The sequence below is a fragment of the Grus americana genome, chromosome 19 (genome assembly GCF_028858705.1).
Source record: "Grus americana isolate bGruAme1 chromosome 19, bGruAme1.mat, whole genome shotgun sequence".
In the NCBI taxonomy this organism is placed as follows: domain Eukaryota; kingdom Metazoa; phylum Chordata; class Aves; order Gruiformes; family Gruidae; genus Grus; species Grus americana.
In genome coordinates this window covers 1,410,555-1,430,786 of record NC_072870.1, presented here as the reverse complement: position 1 = coordinate 1,430,786, position 20,232 = coordinate 1,410,555, and the positions used below count along the sequence as shown (strand labels likewise).

General features: G+C 44.9%; 1 protein-coding gene across 4 annotated transcripts in view; it reads right to left on the bottom strand.

Annotated features, from left to right (window-relative positions):
• Nucleotides 1-3,227: 3,227 nt before the first annotated feature.
• The window catches only part of CALN1 (calneuron 1), a 157,308-nt gene continuing 140,303 nt past the window's right edge, over nucleotides 3,228-20,232 (bottom strand). For all 4 annotated transcript variants that reach the window (XM_054847954.1, XM_054847955.1, XM_054847957.1 and 1 more), the window contains 2 exons: nucleotides 16,673-16,826; nucleotides 3,228-10,451 (listed from right to left, as the gene is read on the bottom strand). In XM_054847954.1, coding sequence (XP_054703929.1) covers nucleotides 10,324-10,451; nucleotides 16,673-16,826 — 282 coding nt within the window. In that variant the 3' untranslated portion in view covers nucleotides 3,228-10,323. The remainder of the gene's footprint in view (nucleotides 10,452-16,672; nucleotides 16,827-20,232) is intronic.

The window sequence follows — 20,232 nt, the reverse complement described above, 5'->3', positions numbered from 1 at the left end:
GCCAGCTCATTATGGGGAAGTGGAAATCTAGACAGAAATTGGGGTTAAAAGACATTTATTACAGTGTGGCAGGTGTGCACTTGGCATCTTCAGTCTGATACTTCCACACCGTTGTAACATTGCATGTGCTGGTGGCACTTATAGTGGATTTATCATCTTGACTTTTGTGGAGGTGGTGGTGGATCAGGACCTTTATTCATTTCAAATGGTATCATAGGTAAAATGAAATGGCTTTCAGCCAGTCCTTGCTGTTCCTTGCCCAAATTGAAGTGTTCAAGGCCAGGTTGGATGGGGCTTTGGGCAATCTGGTCTAGTGGAGGGTGTCCCTGCCCATGGCAGGGGGGGTTGGAACTAGATGATCTTTGAGGTCCCTTCCAACCCAAACCATTCTATGATTCTATGATTCTATGATTCAAATCTCTGTATCCCTAGAAGTCCCTTAATTGTATCTCCTCCTTTCTTGCCCCTTCTCCCCTCCAAATTTCCCCTACCCTTAGCAGCTGGCATGAAAGCATCCCAGCTCCTGCATAGACAGCCTCCTTTCTGAGAAAAGACCTAGAATGGAAATTTCTGTTTCAGAAAGTTGCAAAAAAGTAAATGTTGGGAGACTAAGTGTAGCATTCAGCAATCTCAATGCTAGCAGCAGCGATCAACATCTGCTGTAATTACTTTCTTTAGAACTTAACAAATGTGCTGATAATTTTGGTGGGAAGAAGAATAAATGGGAAAAGATCTGGAAGATACTCTTGGTGAATTTTTTAATTAAAATGTTTTTGATTTTTGAGAAACTCTTAAAGAAGCAATTAAAACAAGATGATATGAGTCTATACTTAACATGGGAAAGCCTTGCCAGGATTAACTAGCTTTTACCAAATAAATTACTGCCTCTGGATTTGCATTAGCAAATACTTTCTATAGATGCTAATCAGGAAGAAGTGCATATTGAGCGGGTGAGATCCTAGCAACAAAACCAGCTGGCAGGGTCATGGGCAGAGCGCACCTACCTGGAGGAAAGTGTTGTGTCTAACCAAAGACACTCTGCTGGGAGTTTTGCGCTTGGGGAGCCCATTGATAGCAGGAGGTTTTAGATGGGGCCATGCCTGAATTTCATTCAGACGAAGGAAAGCCTTATTTCTTCAGTATTTGTATTTCAGTAATTAAATTCGAGGCCTTGGCCAGTCTCCATTTAAACAAAGCAAAGAGCCAGGGTGTGAAATACTGTGCTTGTATGATGACCTAATCCAAATCCCACTAAGTCTGGGAATGTTTCCACCGACTCCCTGGGAGCTGGATTAGACCTGCGCAGTCATTGCTGCCTGTTGCTGGTGCCCGCTCCCACAGCAGCAGCACCTGAAACCTCCCGTTGGGGCATGGCCAAAGGATGGGGCTTTTGGGTGGCATCCTTCACCGGTATGTCTCTGTTGAATGGAGAGCATTCAAATAACATGGAAGTTTAACAGGCTTTGGTAGAGCTGGAACAGTGGTCGTATTAGTGGGCTCTTTATGGTGGGATAAAGCAGTTTGGTCTCAGTCCAAACGTGGTGTGTTTTTCTGTTTTAAAGTTTGTTTTTTCCCTGCAGTCAGTGAAGATTTCCCAATGGTATCACACTAACCTGTCCCACACGGTGCTTATCCTCGCTGAGGGCTGATGGGCAGAGAGGGAGGTACTAGCAATGATGCCAGAGGATTTCAATTTCTAAATGGTTCTGGTGCCTGAAATACAATGTAAAAACCTGTGGTTTCATTGAGGACATTGAATGCAATGATCTGCGTGACAACACTGTTTTCAAAGGAGAGCTGAGTGGTGTAGGTTTCTCCTTCCAGCAGAGAATTTCTTCAATTACTCATTCATTCCTATGATAAATATATAGGAATTCCTACAATGCATTTGATTCACTCCTGTAACGAATGCGGGTTCATTCCTAAGCTATTCATTAAATTGCTCTCCAGTTACATAATGTAAGAGGTCAACTAGAGTGTACAGTATCTTTTTTTTAAACTATTAGATCACAAATTTTGTGAACATGTTTCCTGCATCACTTGCTTTTCAGTGGTAATCCATGCATAGACAATTGCTCATACCTAAAGTTGTGGTGGTTCCAGGAATAAGGAACAGTATCTAAGCGGCCAGGCTGTTGTCCAAATGGTTACAATTAATAAATAATGTGAGCCCATGAAATGAACTGTGATATATATCATTGTCTGGGGAAAACTACTCATTTTTTCAGACTTTAAATGAAGGAATCAGAAATGTTATTTTTGCAAAAATGGTCAGGTCTAGGGAAAGCATCACAGCTCTTTTCCAAGCGTAAGGTAGAGGTGGTTCTCTATCTATGAGCATGGTGGGAGCTTTGGGGGTCACACTGGTTGTCCCAGCAGTCCTACCACTGTGACTTGGGTCCACCTGGGTGAAGATGACTTGCCTACATCAGCTACTCTCTTTTAAGCTTTAATTTAGGCACAACTACAATCAATTTTAGGGACAATCGTTAAGCTCATCCTCATCTTCTCCAGCCAAATGGCTTCAGGACACACTGGATCGATAGCTGCGGAGAATGGTCTACAATGAAATGAAGAGATGTCAATTTGCCAAGGGAGCAGCTGCTCTTCAGGACACGCGAGTGTAGTTTAGCCTGACAGAGCAGCTCTCGTGTACAGAGCCTTGGCAGTAGAAGAGAGAGGATTAAAACCTGTGGTCAACGTCCTCTTCCCAGCAGCAGCACACTGGACGCAAGCCCATCTGAGCCCAGGAAAGCAGGCTCTGATTCTCTGGTAGGTATAAGAAAAGGGGGTTTGAGTTTTTAAGCAAGTGCCATAAAAGAGCACATGGCACGGTCTGACCTTTCTCTTTGAGATCTGCGTGTGGTGCCCACCAACAGGACCAGTTGTGGCTTTCACTTCCACTTCCAGAGGAGAACTTCAATTCCTCTCTTTGGCATGCTGAGGAGTCCTGTGCATCTGTGTTGCTCTCGAAGCGTTGATCCCAGCTATGAACAGTCAAGGCATCTATTCAGCCAGGAGCTCTTTCTGTAGTAACAGGCTTTAAAATATGTAAATCTATTTTCAAAGCAAAATAAAACCCCCAAATGTTCATGTATCCCTCAGAAAGAAGAAAGGGTCTCTGTCCTAATATTTTATGCAAATCTAGCTTTTGCTCTTGTACTTGGGCATGAATAAATATCAATGACTGCTTCAAAATGAGGAAAAAAGAAATTTCATCCCTCATCAAAAGAAAAAAAACTTTATTTCTATTGCATAAATAATGGTAAAATTAAAATCTTTTTATACAGATTATATATTTACAGTAGTGTTTGGTTAGAGGAAACAGCCGATACATATGGCATTCGGTTTTCCTTTATACATGTCTTTATACACTCTGGTAACTTGCAATAACATAGGATTTATTTGAGTTGCATGCCAAGTTAATTTATATTAATATTTACAGTATTTTGTACAAAGGGGGTTTTTGTGGTGGTTTTGGTTGGTTTTTTTTTTTACCATTATGCTGCTGACTTTGTGACTTGTCTTTAAAATGCCATGTCTTTTGTTAACAAGCAAAAAATGGTCAGTTTTTAACAATGAATGGTAAACAGCCTGAAAAAAGTGAGGGATGAAATGGTGACAAAAAGGAGATGCATGTATTAGTGAAGAACTTCCTAGAGATGAATCAGGAGGCATTGATTACTTAGATCCTAGTATGGATTAAATGGCAACAGGCTGGATTCTGGGCTTATTCCAGTTTAAGCCAATTAACTCTAATGAGTTACTTCTGATTTACCCTGGAGTCTGAGAGGAACTTCATCTCTCTTCCACCCCCCACCCTGATTAAAATCTGAGAAAACAAGAGCTGCTGCATGAAGCTGAAATAACTTTGGCTCCTCTGAAAGAGATGGTAGAAAATGTAATACCGTTCTTGGGCTGGTGCAATATGAATATAGAGGCATTTATTCGAAGATTGCTGTCAGATGGCAACCCCAGGGGCCTGATGCTGCAAACACATTGGCTGCACGTTTTGGGTTTAGTGGGACTGCTCACAAGAGAGACGAGACATGCCTGAGCGCTGGCAAGACCAGAGGGGCACCTGCTAGAGTGAGCTCAGCAGCTTCAAATAGGGTGGTCAAATGTCTGCTTGTTGGCTGGTGAAGACAGAAGACCAGCTGATAAAGGAAAGTCATACTATGGTTCTCACCTAAAGCCTTGTGAAATAGCAGCGTTTGAAGCTGCTTATTCATGATGCTGGCAAAGACGGCCACGAACAGCTGTAGGAAATAATTGGTTGGAAAATGGAAATTTCATTTAGTAATGCTCTTCAAGGCTACAAAGTATTTTGGCCTGTCTTGACAAAAAATAGTAATAATTAAAAAATCTATGGTATTTTCATTATCAAATTGTCAAGTACTGATCTTTAGATCCAGAGGATTTCTTTTTTCTCCTTTCTCCCTCTTCTCCTCACTTCTGGGGCTGAAATTCTTTCATAGTGGAGATGCCAAACTGAGGCAGTTTTTCAGACTTTTGTCACTGGAGAGGTAGGAGTGGAGTACTGCAATTAAAATGTTGTTGTCAGATTTTCTGTCCATCTTACTCTTGGTGAAGCTTCTACAGTTCCTAGAGCTGCCTAAAACATCCTACTTGAACTGGAGAAAAACATGATCCAGTCCCGATAACAACCAACAGTATATAGAGATGAAAATGTTGTGAGCCTTTTCTTTTTCTGTATTAAATTCCTGAGAAAGTAATAGGTTTTAAGCGATGCCAGGGAAATGTAATTGCACTGTCAGAACACAGTGCAGTAAAATAATAGATTGAAAACCAGCAAGTTCTGTACATCTTCATCTGTGGAATGTAAGCATGATTCAGAGCCAAGAAAAAAGATACTTCATCAGATTCTCATTTTAGAAGAGTTGGTTTTTCTTCTTTCAAATAGTCATCCATAAAGCAGAAACTAAATAATTTATTACACGGGTGGATAAAATAGGGAACTTCATTCTTACTGATCTTAATGTATTCCTCCTACTGCTTCTCTCCTCGCAGATCTAAGTCTGACTCGGGACTGTGCACCTCTTGCTTCTGTGAGATGACAGCCCTTTGCAGCACTGCTTGCTCCGCGCACGTGCGCACGATGCGGGGGGGAGACAGTCTTTCGTGGAAAAAGCTGAGAGTCTCTTTGTACCAGGCACCTCGCAAAGCAGCGTGCCATCTCGAGAAGAGCCAGCACTGGACCTCGGACAGCCATCACAGTCCTCCGGGTGTCCCAGGAGATGTTTTGGTCTTCTGCAGCAGGCAGAAAGATGCAGTGTGGTTTTTCTGAAAGAATATTCCTATGCTTTCCATGGAAAAAAGTGTTTACCAGTCGGTACTTTGCTTATCCAAGTCTGTCAGACAGACTTTAACTGTCCAGAGAGTAGCATCCTTGGGAATGCTTTCTACCTTTTCTTGACTTGCTTGCTTGCTATCCTGTTTCTTACGGGAGAAGGACCAAAAAGCCCCATTTACTTAGCCCAGCTTAAATAGGTGGGTATATACACGTAGATTTCTTTTACAAAGTTGCTGGAAGTCTCCCATGTAAAGCAACCAAGGTCCAGCCCTACCAGTGCACCATATCCAACATGTGAGCTCCCAATAACCACTGAAGAGTCTGTATGAAATCTCTCCAGATCACCAGATGATACCCAACCATTCAGCTGTAGCTCACCTCGGAGCAGGGGCAGTATCTGGGTCTCTTACCACCTCCTACCCTTCTGCTCACAGGTCCTGGGGGGTCTGTGAGCACCTTCACCAGGACAGGGTGACTGCTAACAGTAACGGGCATATTTGCAGGTACCCATCAAACACGAAAAAGAATTGCTTTTTCTTTGTCAACTCCCTTTTGTCCTCTGTGAACTCCAACAGCACGAGGACCAAATTCTCCCTAACAAAGCCAAGTCTTCCCAGTTGTCCACCCTGTTTAATTCTTTAATTACTGTTGATACTGCTTCTGATTAGAAATTACTTCTCAGTGGTGGACTTGTCAAGAGAGTCAGGCCCCAACGAAGTCCTTGGGTGGCACAGCCTGTCGTGGGCAGGAGCCTGCTCCCCAGGGCCACCTCCACCACCATGGTGCCCTTGTCCTGCCCAGTAACTCCTCAGCTGTGATTTTCTTTCTGGCTGACCTTATGGTATGGTTTTGGACCTGCCAGGTGAGCAATGCTCATTCAGCAGCTTTTGCTGCAATTCACTTCTCTGTGGCCTCCAAAGTATTTCAGCACACCACACGCCTGCTGTTCTCTCGTTGGCTTTTCCAGGAGCAGAAAATCAGGATGTGCCTTCCAAGTTAAAGTCAGTGGTTAAAGTCAAAGCCAATGGCTATCAGCGATGCAGCCTAGTGCCTTGCAGGAGCAGTAACCCAAATCCTTCCCATCAGAGATCGATCCCTCCGTGAAGGACCTGCCCAAAGTGTTCTCGACAAGCACAGGACAGCCTGTGTCAAGCAGTGCTTATGCTGCATTGATTTCACTTGCTCCCAAACCAAACCAAAGCCTCTCTCAAACTAAAATAATCATGCCCATCTTGAAGCCTTCCCTGCATGTCAATCTTTTTAATTGCACACTTTTTTTTTTGTGGCTAAGCCAACAGAGTCGTCTTTGGGGTGCTCACAATTTGCTAATAATTTGCTAATCTGTGGGCTGAAATGCTGTCCCGGGCTGTTGGGAGCTGTTTGTCCATCCTTGGTTTGGCTGGGAGCACGTCTGCAATTGCTGTGTGTCGCTCCGACACGGTGGCACACATGTCACGAACAGCGAGGGTTGCCATAGCAATATCCTTTTCATACAGAATTGCAGTGCTGAAAAGACACTTAAATTCTCATGTAACTGGCAAGAGCATAAGTTTAGTGCTTTTTCTGACAGCTCTACCTAGCACTGCTGCAGTCTGGGTATTTTTTAAAGTATGTTAATTAGCACTTAAATAGGGTTTTTTTTCCTTAAAGTATGGGATGTGGGGTTTTTTATTTTTATTTCTTTGATTCTTCTACTTTCTTCCCTCTAAGCTTTTGCCATCAGGTTCCAATCAAAATTTTACTGCTCTATTTTTACCTACTGTCTGTAAAAGCAACAAAAAGCCCCCCCTTTTTTTTTCCTTCTTGTGTAGAAGACAAAAAAAAAAAAAGGTAAATGGATGTTACATAAATGGAGCCAGGGAGGTAGGTAAGAGACACGGGTCCAATGCTGCTGGTGAAGAAGGATGGGAAGGTGTCGGTAGAAAGGTTGTGGGGAGAGGAAAGGATGAAATGGCTTGGCCTGATCCATCCTGCATTGCTGCTAGCTATCAGAAGAGCCTGACTGATTAAAGAAAGGATTTCTTCAAGACGCCTTTAGATGGAGAAAGGCTGCTCTAGGATGGAAAAAGAGACCTCTGGCAAGACATGACACCGATTCATAATGGATAAATTGGGTTCCTTACAGAAAAAGCAAACCCAAACCCTCCCAAATCCTGTACCCAGTAAAATCAGTGGGGAGTTTTGCAAGGAACTCTACTGACACCAGGCTATGGCTTTTACCGATATATTAATAATAGGTTTGATTTTACAAATGGAGCTTCAAGGTGAAGAATTATACTGAAAAATGACTGTATTTACAAAGGTTTTTATGGAGCATGCATGTAGAAATTATGGAGCTTTCCAGAAAGCTTAAAGGAATGCAAAAGATCATCTCATCCGTAAGGTAGCTGTTATAATTGGAGTCTGCCTGGTATTATGTGTCAGATGAGTGAGAAGAATGTGGAGAAATGCCTGGTCTATGTGTTTTAGCTTGTGTGTCTGGGCTCAGCAAAGAGGCACCGCTCTGCCTCATGTTTCTGCCGTTGCCGCGTGGGGCTGGCGGGTCGGTGCCCACTTCTCCGCTCCATCGCCATCTGCCCCTGCTGCCCACATTCACTCCACCACAGTCCCAGGGGGAAAAAAGAAATCTTAATAATTATTACCCAGTGGCAAGTAACGTTTAGACTTTTTTTTCCTGCTGCTGCCACCTTTTCACATGCCCCTGAGACCTAAAAATGTGGATGACAGTTTGTTCCCTTAAAACGATCTCAGAGCTCGTTATCTGCAATGTCCGGTGCAGCGAGTGCTGGGCGCGCGCCTTGGCTCCCCAGCAGTGCGAATCCTGCACTCAGAGCTTGCCTAAGATTTTCCGCTGTTGGTTTGAAGTCTGCTGCTGCCCTATCGCAAACATAAATCTCTCCATCTTCTGGGAGATGTAACAATTTTTGCGGAATATTTTGCAGTTGACCTCTATTAGTCACAGCAGAACAGAAATACAGAAGTGTGTGTTTGTGAAAGGCAGAAAAAAAATAACTCAGCTGCTCTGGAAAAGACGGCTGTCATCTTCGGTGATGGAGGGGGAGCACCAGGAAAATGGCAACAATGTGGAGGTGGGCGACTGAGACACACACCTAAAGGCAAAATCCAAAGTGATGACACAAGTTTAAAGGGGTGATGGGAGACAGAACAACAAGAAGCAAATTTTCAAATCAGGCCACTAAAAAAATACAGATTAAATGTTACCGATCGAACTCGTAATCAAAGAAAGACCTGAAATGAGTCTTTGGGATAGATCCAGGTTTAAGCCAATGGCTGCTGTGTGGGACGAGGGAAGCCCGTGGTTTGCAGACCCCTGGGGAGCCGTCCTGCCCCATCTCGTGACACAGGAAACAGTCATCTGCATTTACAGGAGCAAGACCTCGCTGTTCCGTGGTGTTTCTGCAGCTCGCCCAGCTGGCAGGACAAAACCACTGCAACTCCAATGCCCGGGTGCCTCCATGGACCTCCCCAGGAGCGCTCCCTGCGCCGGCTCTATGAGCACCAGCTGGGAAACCTCTCTGCAAGGACGAGGAAACCAGAAACCAGATCTCTCCCGGGGTGACACACAGGCACACAGTTCATCTGAAGGTAAATGCAAAGATTTGTGTCAAGTTTAAAAGGAAATATGCTTTCAGATGTAATCCTGACTCCAGGCTCACCCAGTCCTTGCACTTTCTGCAGGACGTGTCGTGTCTCTAGTCTGCATCGCTGCATCTTGTCCTTGCTGCTCATTAAAATCTCTTCCAGGAAAAATAACTAACACTCGCAGGATCTGAAAGTCTGACACACTACGTAACATATGGTGGTATGCTCTACTTTGATTCCTTCTTCTCTTGCTGCAGTCTGCTTTTCAGCTTACCCTCTTTGGAGCCTGCCCATGGGATGGTGGTGGTGGTGGTGGGATGACTCCTGAGAGGGACCGGAGCAGCTGGCTGGTCAAAACCACACACTGCCGTGTAGGCAGCAACATAACCTCTCCCACGAGAAGGTGTCTGACACAAAGGTTCCACTGCAGATTACAAACAGGGCAAATGAAATAAATAAAAATTGGGCAGGCGAGGAGAGGGGAGGAAAGCTCTTCTGAGCTTTTCCTCATGATTTTCGTCTCAGATAAGGTTACTGAAGACCAATATAGAAGAAGGGCAAAACTGCTGGAAAGCAAATGCTGTTGAATATGCAGACGTGACCAAATAGAGGGAGTTTTAACTGGCGCTGGTGGTTGCAGAGTCGGTTGGAAGACTGTGCACAAATCTCAGAAATTCCCACGTGTGGAAACGGGTGGTGCTTCTCAAGCCCTGATTCACGGTCAGAAAAAGATGGCAGACTCATGCTACCCCACAGTCTTGTGTCAAAGGCGGCGTTTATAAAGCAAAAATAGAAATTTTGTATGATGCTGGCAAATTCTCCTCTTTTTTTACTCTGAAAATACTGTACAAGGATGCTCTAGCTCCCCTCTAATGCCGTAAACTCAAAGGCATGGTCATAAGGGAAAAACAAAGTGAAGCTGGAGTACATGAAATAAAACGAACAGGACTTGCTTGTGGCAATGCTACGATCAACTTCCTGGGAATGAGGGCCCAGTGGAGAGCTACGCGGAATAGTCAGTCGGCCCCTAGGTTAAAAGACAGCTCCGCTGCAGCAAGTCATGAGGCTGTGCCTCCTTAAATCTGCAAAACAGGCTGCTGGGTGAAAGTTTCTTCCAAGTTACCATCGCTGTTTTGAAGCAATAATTCGGGACTCCTGTATTTTTTTTTTTTTTATTGCATTAGGAAACAAAACCTTTAAAGCATTAAGACAGCCCTTTTATGTCCCTGCCAAAAAGGATGTAGTTGATTCACAAGACACATTACGCTGCTGGCCTCAGGCTCCTTGTCGAATAGTGCTTTATCTGCCTGCCTCTGTCTCTTTGCCGTGATAGTCGGTTCGGGGGAAGCTCACCCGGTGGCATGCGCATGCATGGTCAGTTTGGTTCACAGTGTCATGGCGAGAGGCTACTCCATGCCGCTCCGCAGGATCTGGTTGGCCGCAATCAACATCACGCTTATAATAAAGGCCATGGCAAATGCGCAGATAAGGCTCTTCCGTACGCAGGTCTGTCTGTTCTGCTTCTGGGCGTGCACTGCAGGGAAGACACGGGAAAGATGAGATGCTCAGCCAAAGTAATGTTTTTGCTTTCCACCAGGATCAGCTGAGCCCATAAACCCTCCTTTGCCTCTGATTATTACCTTGGAATAACCCTCTAGTCCACACATCAGAGATCTCCTGCGCCGGCCAAGTCTTACCTCTCCCTGATGGGACATTTCCAAATAATTCACCTTACCTTTCATTGCTTCCAAACCAACTGTCCTAACAGACCACCCTCTCATACTGCAGGAAGTCCTTTCTCTCTCACCTTGGCTTTTAAACCCTTCAAATGCTTGTAGATCTGTTTCGGTTTATCTGTGTATTTCTTTTAAGCTTTTTATGAAGTTCTCTCTAAACTTCTTTAATCGCTAATATTGGTTTTCTGTGAATCCCTTAGACTCTTCCAGGTTTTTCCAGTTACAGGTCAACTGGGAATGAGTAGACATTCAAGCCGTGCTCCCTGGTAACACTTAAAAAAACCACTGTGATAGTTCCCCATGAGTATCCACAGTACGTTAGTAATTTTTTCAAACTGTCTTTAAGTTTTCTGTGCCTGAGCAAAATCAGACTTATTAAGAATCTTCTCAAATGAATGCTTGCAGAATAATTGTTGAAAGAGGTGAGAGTAATTTGTGGCAGTTAAAATGCAGACAGAGTTGGGATTTTTAGCGTTTGACTTATTTAATTTTATTTTTTTTAAAGTTCATCGACGAAGATTCATGCTGTGACTTGCTAAAGACAGTTCATGCCTCCGTCTTAGTTTCCCTACCTATGAATATTAGAACAATACATGCTATTTGGGTATCATGAAGATTAATCTGTTCAAGAAGGCTCTGAAGGTCCGTCAAGATAATCACAGAGCACCAGAAGATCCTCACGCATGGGATGGATAGTTCTGCACTGCTGCTATGGGCAGTCTTGTTTTGGCCTGAGAAGGGATGCCTGTTTCTCATGGATGGTGATACTTGTGATGATGGGAGACTTTCAGATGGTTGACAACAAGCTCAGAATGACAATAAACCTAAAATGCAACCAGGAAAAGGCTCTAAGTGCCTGTATTTGGAAAAGTCCAGGAGGATGTTTTTAGAATATATGGAAAAAACCTGGTTCTGATCCAGGCTTGAACCTCATTGCACAGAGAGGAGGGAGCACTGGATGCTGCATTTTGAACACTTGCTTCACCCCCCTCACCTCCCCTGGCCAGGATTTAGCAGTGCCTGTGTCCTAATCCCAGCTCCCACGCAGTCCCCAGTACCAGCTCAGCGCCAAAGGCACACGGAGCCCTCGTTAGGCAGCACTTTGAGCCAGACTGCCCAGGGCAGGGAAAAGCTGCACTACCAGCGCTCCAAGGGACTCGCTATATTCCGTGCAGATAATGAAATCCCCCTTACGGCAGCTCTCCTAAATTACTTGCTTTCTGCTTGCACTGCTCTACTCCTTGATGCCTTCGCTCGCTTTTGTAATGCACACAGAATCAATACAGCGGTTCCTTGGTTTTGTGCATGATGCCCTGGCACTTTGAAAAGCTTTAGTTATTTCTTTATTTATTTTTCTATTATTTCCGTACTTTGAAAACGCTCCCAGCCAGCAGACAAAACAGTGACACAAGCCATCGCAGTCAGCATTGCCATTCAGTGTGGGGCTCTGGTGCTGATTACGGTGACTGGGAGCAGCAGTCGAAGACTGGCCAAGGCTTTTTGTGATGGCAAGGCTCCTATTCAAAGGAAAAGAGTAAAGCATGTTCAGTGTGTCTTGCAGAAGCGTTCCTGAATTGAACAATTTCTTCAGTCTTCTGTAATACCATCGAGTAAAAATAGAGCTTTAAAGCAGCAGGATCCAGGTAAGTCATCATTATTGTCCTTTATTGACTGAAGGTACACCAAGTAGCCAAACAACATAACACATATCTCCAGAAGAAAGGGGAAAGATCTGTGCTGAAATGTAGAACTGTTGCAGACCCAGAGAGACCCTCTTGCTGTTGGTTGGGGCTCAGCAGGAATTACTCCAGCAAGAACATGAGTATGACAGTTCCTCTGCCCTCTTGCAATCCACAGGGAGACAAAGCAGCTGAAATTACTGACTTTCTTCACTATGAACACAACTACGTGCTGCCCTGTGAATTTCCCTCTTAAATATGAAGACCCATTTGCCTCCTCTGCTAACTGGTGAGGTTTTTGCCCTCACTTCTCTCCTTTCTCCAAATTCATAAATCCTTTGAGCAGGGCATCTGTGCTTTTTTCCTGCTGGTTTCCATAGCTAGCATTGTCACAGGGATAGATGCTCGATCTGTTTTGCATTTGATTGCCAGCAGGAATTTTTAATACCCATGGGACATGCTGGGGTTTAGATGTGATGTGGTTCTTTGAACATGGTCAGAGCTTGATGCTCCTCTGGAGATGTCCTGGCCCCTTCTTAGGGGAAGAGCAACTCACAGGCTCTCAAATGTAAATGAGGTCTCAAGAAGCAAAGACAAATCAAGGCTGGGTCGTCCTTCATCTTCTCAATGTGCAGAGGACAGACTGGTGAGGAGGACTCACCATGGGGTCACTAGTGGCAGAGACAGAGCTACCGTTGCTCTAACTTCTCCACCAGGACATGGGGTTAATGGGTCCAACCTGTTTCAGGGTGCATCAGTCCACTGGCTGTGGCTGCTGGGCTGGTCACGATGCCCACGGTGGGTTTGAGATGGTCAGGGTAAGCACTGAGAGCCTTCTCGCCTGCAGAAAAAGGCTTGCTAACATGAACAGCTACAGTGTATTTATAGTGGCTTCTGTCATAACCCTGCCAAAGGTGAGTGATATTTCCTTTCTCTGGCTGGCTGGAGTAACTTTCATTTTAAGAGGTCAGTTTTTCATTCCCAAGCCCGTTGTGGAGGAGTGGATGCTCGTAGTGCTCGTCTGGGGGGGAGCAGGGAGGGGAGCTGTGGCAGCTCTTGTACATCCAGTTAATTTGAGTGTCAGGGTGAGGATGAAATACCGGCAGCAGACAGCACGGGTCACCGTAACCAGCTGGCACTCTTGTTTGCCATGAGCTTAATGTCGTGAGTGTTTGGATAAAGGGAACTGCCAGACAAATGATTTTTGTGCTATAATTTTTTGATAGTACAATGTTGCTGCAAACAGTTGTCCTTTTCTTGTGTCTCTTCTCATAAAAACATACACTCTTCTTGGCTCTCAACTTCATTCTCCTGCCCTAAGCATTAATAAAAATTGAGAGAAAGGCTGAAGACATAACCATGCCTCCCTTCTGGTTGTATTCTTTATCATCGGGGCTGGTGTGGGCTGCTTGTACTGAGGAGTTGGGCATTTTCATTGCTTTGCTCTTCATCAAGAAGGCGGCAAATGAAAACCCCTAGAAATGTGTGGGAGGGAAAGTTGTAATGTAAGCCTAGATCTGACATCTTGCAAATGACTCTAATGTTCAGATTGAACTGAACAAAATCCTGGACTTGTCACTGGCCATAATATGAATATTGTATTTGTGTTAAAGCGTGTGTGTGGTTGTGTGTGTGTATATGAGTGTGGGAGAGAGAGATAAGGTATATCGTCCATGTTGATATAAGAAGAATATTACATAGTTGTAAAGACCTTATTATGACAAGAAGCCAAGATGGCAAAATTGTGAGAATGACAGAAATTCGCACATATTTGTACCGATGGCGATGTTATGTGCACAATGCTGTTTAGCACCTGGTGGGGCTGAGTCAGCTAACCCGAGGTATGGAGAAGGGGGGATGTCTGTGTCCAGAGGATGGAGAAGGGTTTTGGGGCTTCTCTTTGAAGGCAGGAACATACCCAGAGGTGACAATGAGTGGAGACGCCCCATTTCAGCAAGGTACTACTGAAAGTATCTGCTAATGTCTCTTCCCCTAGGAGCCATTCCCAAATCTCAGTGAAAACCATCGGGACTCATCTTGGCTTCATTCCTACCCATAATTAAAGGCATTTCAATGAGGTGGATGAAATGCACATTAAATATAGATGCAAGCCTCTAAGCCAGTCCCTTCAGGCTACTTTTCAGTTGAAAGAAATTGGTGCTTTTTAAGGTGCAATTCCTCTCATCCCAAGGTAGCACCTAAAATAAGCTTGAGGAATTATATCCAAAAAGCATCTCCTTCACTGCACTAATTAATTAAGAAGCAAGTAAAGGGTGACTTACATGGAGACAGTTCTGTACAGCCATTTAAAGCTAGACTGAGATGCTGTCCAGCCTTCATGACAGCTCTCCCTTAGCACCATTGATTCATGCCATGAGGCCCTGCAATTTCTGCTCTTCAGCCCCGGAGGGATCTTAGTGTTTGGGAAATGGGAACGCCAAGGGCACAAGTGGGTCATTCAGGTAATGGCACGTCCAGCCTGGAGAGCTGCAGGCACACAACCTGCTCTCAGCCTGCCTTTCCTTGGGGAAATGCTCATGTCAGAGCTGCCATGGACCAGAACCGTCCCCTTCTTCTGGGACTTGAAGCAAAACTTTGCATCTTTGTTGACAGTGTTCAGTTGATCTTTATTCTCTGGTGGATTTGTGCGTGTGTGTGTGTATTTCTAACAACATCTAAAAAAGGGTCTGTTTTGCTTCTAGGTTCTGCCTAGCACCAGCAATGCCAACATCCCACGAGAAAAGCTGTTCTTGCTGTACTTTTGGAAGCTAGGACTTCCAAAATGAGATGCTGAGCGTTTAGGTTTTCGGACCCTTTTTTTTTTTTTTTTTGTAACTGGGATAGTTCACCCAAGTACTGAAGCTGAAAGAAGCCTGCATGCCTCTCGCTGCGGTGACAGCTGGCGCATGTCTCCACTGAATCAGCAGGTCAGTGGGGACTAACAACTCCATTCATGTAAGTAAGCATCTCTTCCTCCCTGCTGCTCTCCAGGAGGAACAAAAAAATGTTGCTTGGCTCGATTTGAAGAGCGTTGCTGCTTGCCTCCCTCCTGCAGGCTTTTTAAAATTCAGCTGTGCTCTTCTACATCTTTTCTGCAGTATTTAGCAGAGGGTGAGTGTGCTGGATGTAGCTGCCGAATCCCGTTAATTATCCAGGCTAAGAATTGCACTAATATGTTTATTCTTTCATTTGTTTTAAAGACACTTCAGTGTCTCTGCCTGGGGCCCTTTCAGAGGCTATTTGACCCCTCAGAGTATCAGAATTTCCCCCAAAATGGCCTATATAAAGTGGTATTGCTGTGGGTGGGAAAGCACAGCAGCTGTCCCAGGGTGATGAGCACAAACCCTGAGATTCTCTGTAGGTATCTCCATGGACTTTTCTGCACTTGAGATGATTTTTATCTTTTTAGTTGTTCCAACCAGCAATGCTTCAGAGCAGCACAAGTTCCTCTGGCCAAGAAAATGCTTCTCCCAGCGTGGCTTGAAATGGGGAATGTTCTTGCCAGTATTAGCTCCATTCAAAGTGCAAAATCCACTGTAAAAGTTGAGGCTGTGTCTGTTCCCGGTTGATGATCTCTTTGTGGTCTTGTGGCACTGCTGAGAGGACGCTGTGTCAAGCAGCAGCTGCCAAAGCAAATGTTTCCCTTTCTCTAGCTACCTCTGAGGATTGCTTAGACCTGGATCTTGCAGACATGCTCACACGTGTTGAGTTGCGCTGTCCTGGGGTGTACCTGTGTAGCACACTGCAGGTCCACACCAGTGGTCCCGACAGCACCAAACAAGAGGTGCACAGGGCAGTAGGGTACAGATGCACCATCTCTGCTTGTTGCTGGTGTTGCAATGCAGAGAGACGACTCTCCCCAGATGTTCCCTGGGACCCCGGAGCAGAAGATCTTTTCTGTTTATGGAAAGACAACAGAAAACTGGTGGAGCCTAACACAGCTTGCTAGGGCAGGACCCAGTGCTAATAAAATCTTTCCATGGCAGGCTGAGGGACATACCCATATTTCTGTAGGGAAAGCCAGTCTGTCTCAGACACTCACCTCAGCACGGGCTGCACATCCCTCTGCCTGAATCCCATCAGAGAAAGGAGGGCCATAAGGCAAAGTGCCCACTAGTTCATCCTCCTGCCTGAAACAGGATCAGCTTTACTTAGACCACATGGAAGAAGGCTAATGGCAGCTCTTGAGCTCTCTAAGTGTGTCATTGCTACTTACTTTAAAATAATGCCATGCTAACTCCGTGCATCCTTGCCCATTGCATGTCACAGATCAGAGTGAGTTTTACAGACACGGCAGAAAGAGAATAACTATAAAGAAACATAGAAACTTTCTCTCTCACCTTCAAACTCTGTTTGGCAGTTGCCAGAGTTTTCATTTAAACTCTCTTCTTCATTGATAATGATATTCTCAATGTCCTTCATCGTTAAGTGGTCCCGGAAGGCGTGGTAGAGGATGTGTTTCAGCTCTTCCAGTGTTATCCTCTGCATGTCAAACTGTGGGAAGAGGACCGAGTTAGACTCAGCCACCAGTAACAGGCACGGTACTTGGAGGAAGAGGCATGTGGGCATGTTGCAGTTCCCTACTCGTGGTTTTTTCCAACCTCATTTCAGCACCTCAATATAACTTTGCAAATTTTGCTCTTTTGGGTTCATTTAACGCTAACAGTGTGAATGTTGCAAATGGATGTTGCTAGAGCTCTTGCCAGCTTACTTAATGCCGTTAGAGCAGTAGAGAAACACAGCCCTATGCCAGGCATAGTCTTCCAGGCTGGAGATGCAGCAATCCGGTATCAGTCCTGGCCATCCCAACAGAGATAAAACCCTGGAAGGTTCCCCTGGTAGCTCTTACACCTTGACATGACCCACAACCTTGCCTCCGCCTCTTTTTTCCCTTCTAACTCTCCAGCTGTGCCTGCGTGGTGAGCACAAGCAGAGAACATTTCCCTTTGACCTGACTTCTGCTATAGATCCAGTGAGTAAATGTTTGTCTTACACACACCAGATATTAAAACCAGATGATTCCTGCAGAATATGTTGAAATGAACATTTTTCAGCAGAGGAAGTTTGCACATGTATAAGGTTTGTGGTATTAATATCTGCTAATGGTATAGAAAAGAGGGCATTCACACTGGCTGATTTGCAGTGGCAGGTGAGGAGATGAGTCTCTCTGAGCCATCGGTGCAGCCAGTAAAGAAGGACTGAAATGCTCTGAGTCACCCCGAGTCTCCCTCTGTGCTGCAGATGATCATCCTCTGAACAGCACCTTGAACTCTCAGGCCTTATAGCCCAAAACACAGCTTGCCTACAGCAAACAGCGAGCACCAGGACTTGTACATGCGCCTTCACGAAAATTCAGAAAGGCCAAACACCTCTGGCTTAATGCTGCAGTGGAGGAAAGGCGATGCAAACCTGTGCCCGCTTCTGCAACTGAGAGCATGGCGATAGCGTGCCATCAGATTGCACAGCCGGCATTTTGGAAATGGTACCGCAAGAAATTCCTGCTCCTTTCCCCCAGCCTGATAAGGACAGGACAAACCTTATCAGTTCTGAGCTGCTCAGTGTGTTATCTAAGGTTGTCTTCCCTGACCACTGCTGCACACCCCATCACACAGATGCAAAATCATTAATCCCCAAAGTGGTTAACTAAGAAAAGTAAGTCCACTTTGATTAAATCCGGACCCTGAAATATTTATGCATATCTGTGTGTGTATACTGCACACATTCATATATATTTATATATTTATCCATCTATCCTTAGAAATGCTGATTTCTACATTTCTATTTATTTGTTTATTTCCTGCACAATCAAAAAACTGGTGCAGAAAATCTGTAGAATAGTGGTCAGCAGTGGCAAAAGCCAAAGTTCCTGGTTTTGCCCCAGGTGAGCTCTCTGAAAGGCAAGTCTGGTGGGTTTGGTGGTTTTGCTGCTGTCCTTGTTCCTCAGGGATTCAGCTTTCACGCTGCCCAGCTAAAAATAGCGAGTGCACAATTGTCACCAGTGGCTCCTTGTTGCACAATTCAAAGCTGGATTGCAAATCCCCCCAGTATTTAGTCACAAATTTCCAGCCTGCTTTGTTGTGCATGAGCAAATCTCACCACCCGTATTCTGCTTTCTTTAATGTTAAAAGAGCAAGTAAAATCGAGCAGCTGTGTACTTCACAACCAGCATGATTACAAAAATCGTTTCTCGTGGCAACTCAAGGTGTGGAAATGGGGGTTAATTCATATGGTTGCCTTACAGCGGTGTCAGATGGTGTCATTATTGAAGGTTTGCAGAGTGCCTTGGGGCTGCCCAGGGCTTGCAGCCCTCCCGGTCGGCTTCCTGCAGTGCTGGTGGCACACCAGTGCCATGGAGGTAAAAGCAATGATTTCTCACCTACCACCCAATCCTGAATTCCTTTGGGGTCTTTGTCTTGGGGAAACTCAAATCTGAACTTGAGCCTCAGCATCTTCCTGAGTCCACCCATGTGCCAAAACTATAATTTCATCTTAATGGTCACTTCCTATGAACAGAAGCAGCCCGTCTGCATGTGGTTACCCCATCCCACCTCATCAGGGTGTGATGTTCAACCTGTCTTGGAGTTTGCTTCCTGCTCTTGGCTCAGGGACAGTTATCTGAGGCCAATACAAACTGGTTGTGCTGTGGTTTATGGGTTTGTTTTTTCTCCTTTCAGGAAACAGTCTTTCTAGAAGCTGCCCAAAACCTGTGTTCACCCATCACCTGAAGGATGCTCACCCCTGTGAGTGCCTCACAGCCCACAGCAGTGCCTCTGAGACCTGCTCTTTACTTGCGTCCTTTTTTTGAGGATATCTGCAGGGACGTGTGACCCTCCTTAAGACTTACTGGAAGTGCTCACAGACTTTACATGGGCAGGGTAGCTGAGGGACCTCCGATATGGTGCATGCATCCTATCCTTGTGGAGAGTAAAAGACAATTGCCTGCTTCAGGATCTGCCTCACTATGTCCCGGATGACTGTGTTGGAAGAACAATGTCTCTGGATCAGCCTCGTGCTCCTTCTTGTCTTTCTCCAGAGCTACAGGTGTGAAAACTCACCTCGGGACACACCATTGCCTATGCTGACGTATGCTGCTCCCTTCCTCTCACTCTTAGAAGTCTTTGCTGGTCTCCCTCTATACCAGCATTGCAGAGCGTACTGTGATGCTACCTATTGCTTTGCCTCAAGCTACCTGGATTACAAACACAACCATGGTTATCTTCTAATCCTAACAACATGAAAACAGTAATGACTTGCGGGATTTTGGGTCTTCCTGTACCAGTTAATCTATCTAGTGGGAAATAATTGTTCTCTTGACAAGTGTGCATCTGGTGCTGCATCTCCAGCTCTTGCTTTTAAGCTTTATGCTAATATAGGGAGAAATTATTTTTTTATTGTTCCCTTATCATTTTGCCTTTTAGGAAGAGAAGCCATCTCAGGTTGTGTTCAAAATCACCCTTGTTGGCTCATGTACTGAGTGTTTGGCCTCTTGGCAAGCATATGGTCATTGCTCCTGCTTTGGTCTATGCTCCAGTCTTTCACGCAGGAGGCATGTGCTCCGTTAGATACGTATCAGCACAGGAGTTTGTCCAGAATGGGCTCAAGCTTGGTGCAGTCAGAAACAAAACTTTGCACTGGGCTTGGGCTCCCAGGTAATTTCTTCTATTATCATTGCTCTCCAATCTGGCAGTTTCCCTGATTCACTTTTCAATTACTTTGGCTTTTTATTGTTGTAATGACAGTAACCAGGGAGCTACTCTTAACTTTTATTGGCTCCACTGAGAGGAAAACTGTGACTGTTGCAAGCTGAAAACTTTCTATAGGATTTATAATTAGAAGAAATCAATGATGCTGCTTCTGAACCAGTGCTCTTGGAATACACTGTAAGCAGTGATACAGAAAC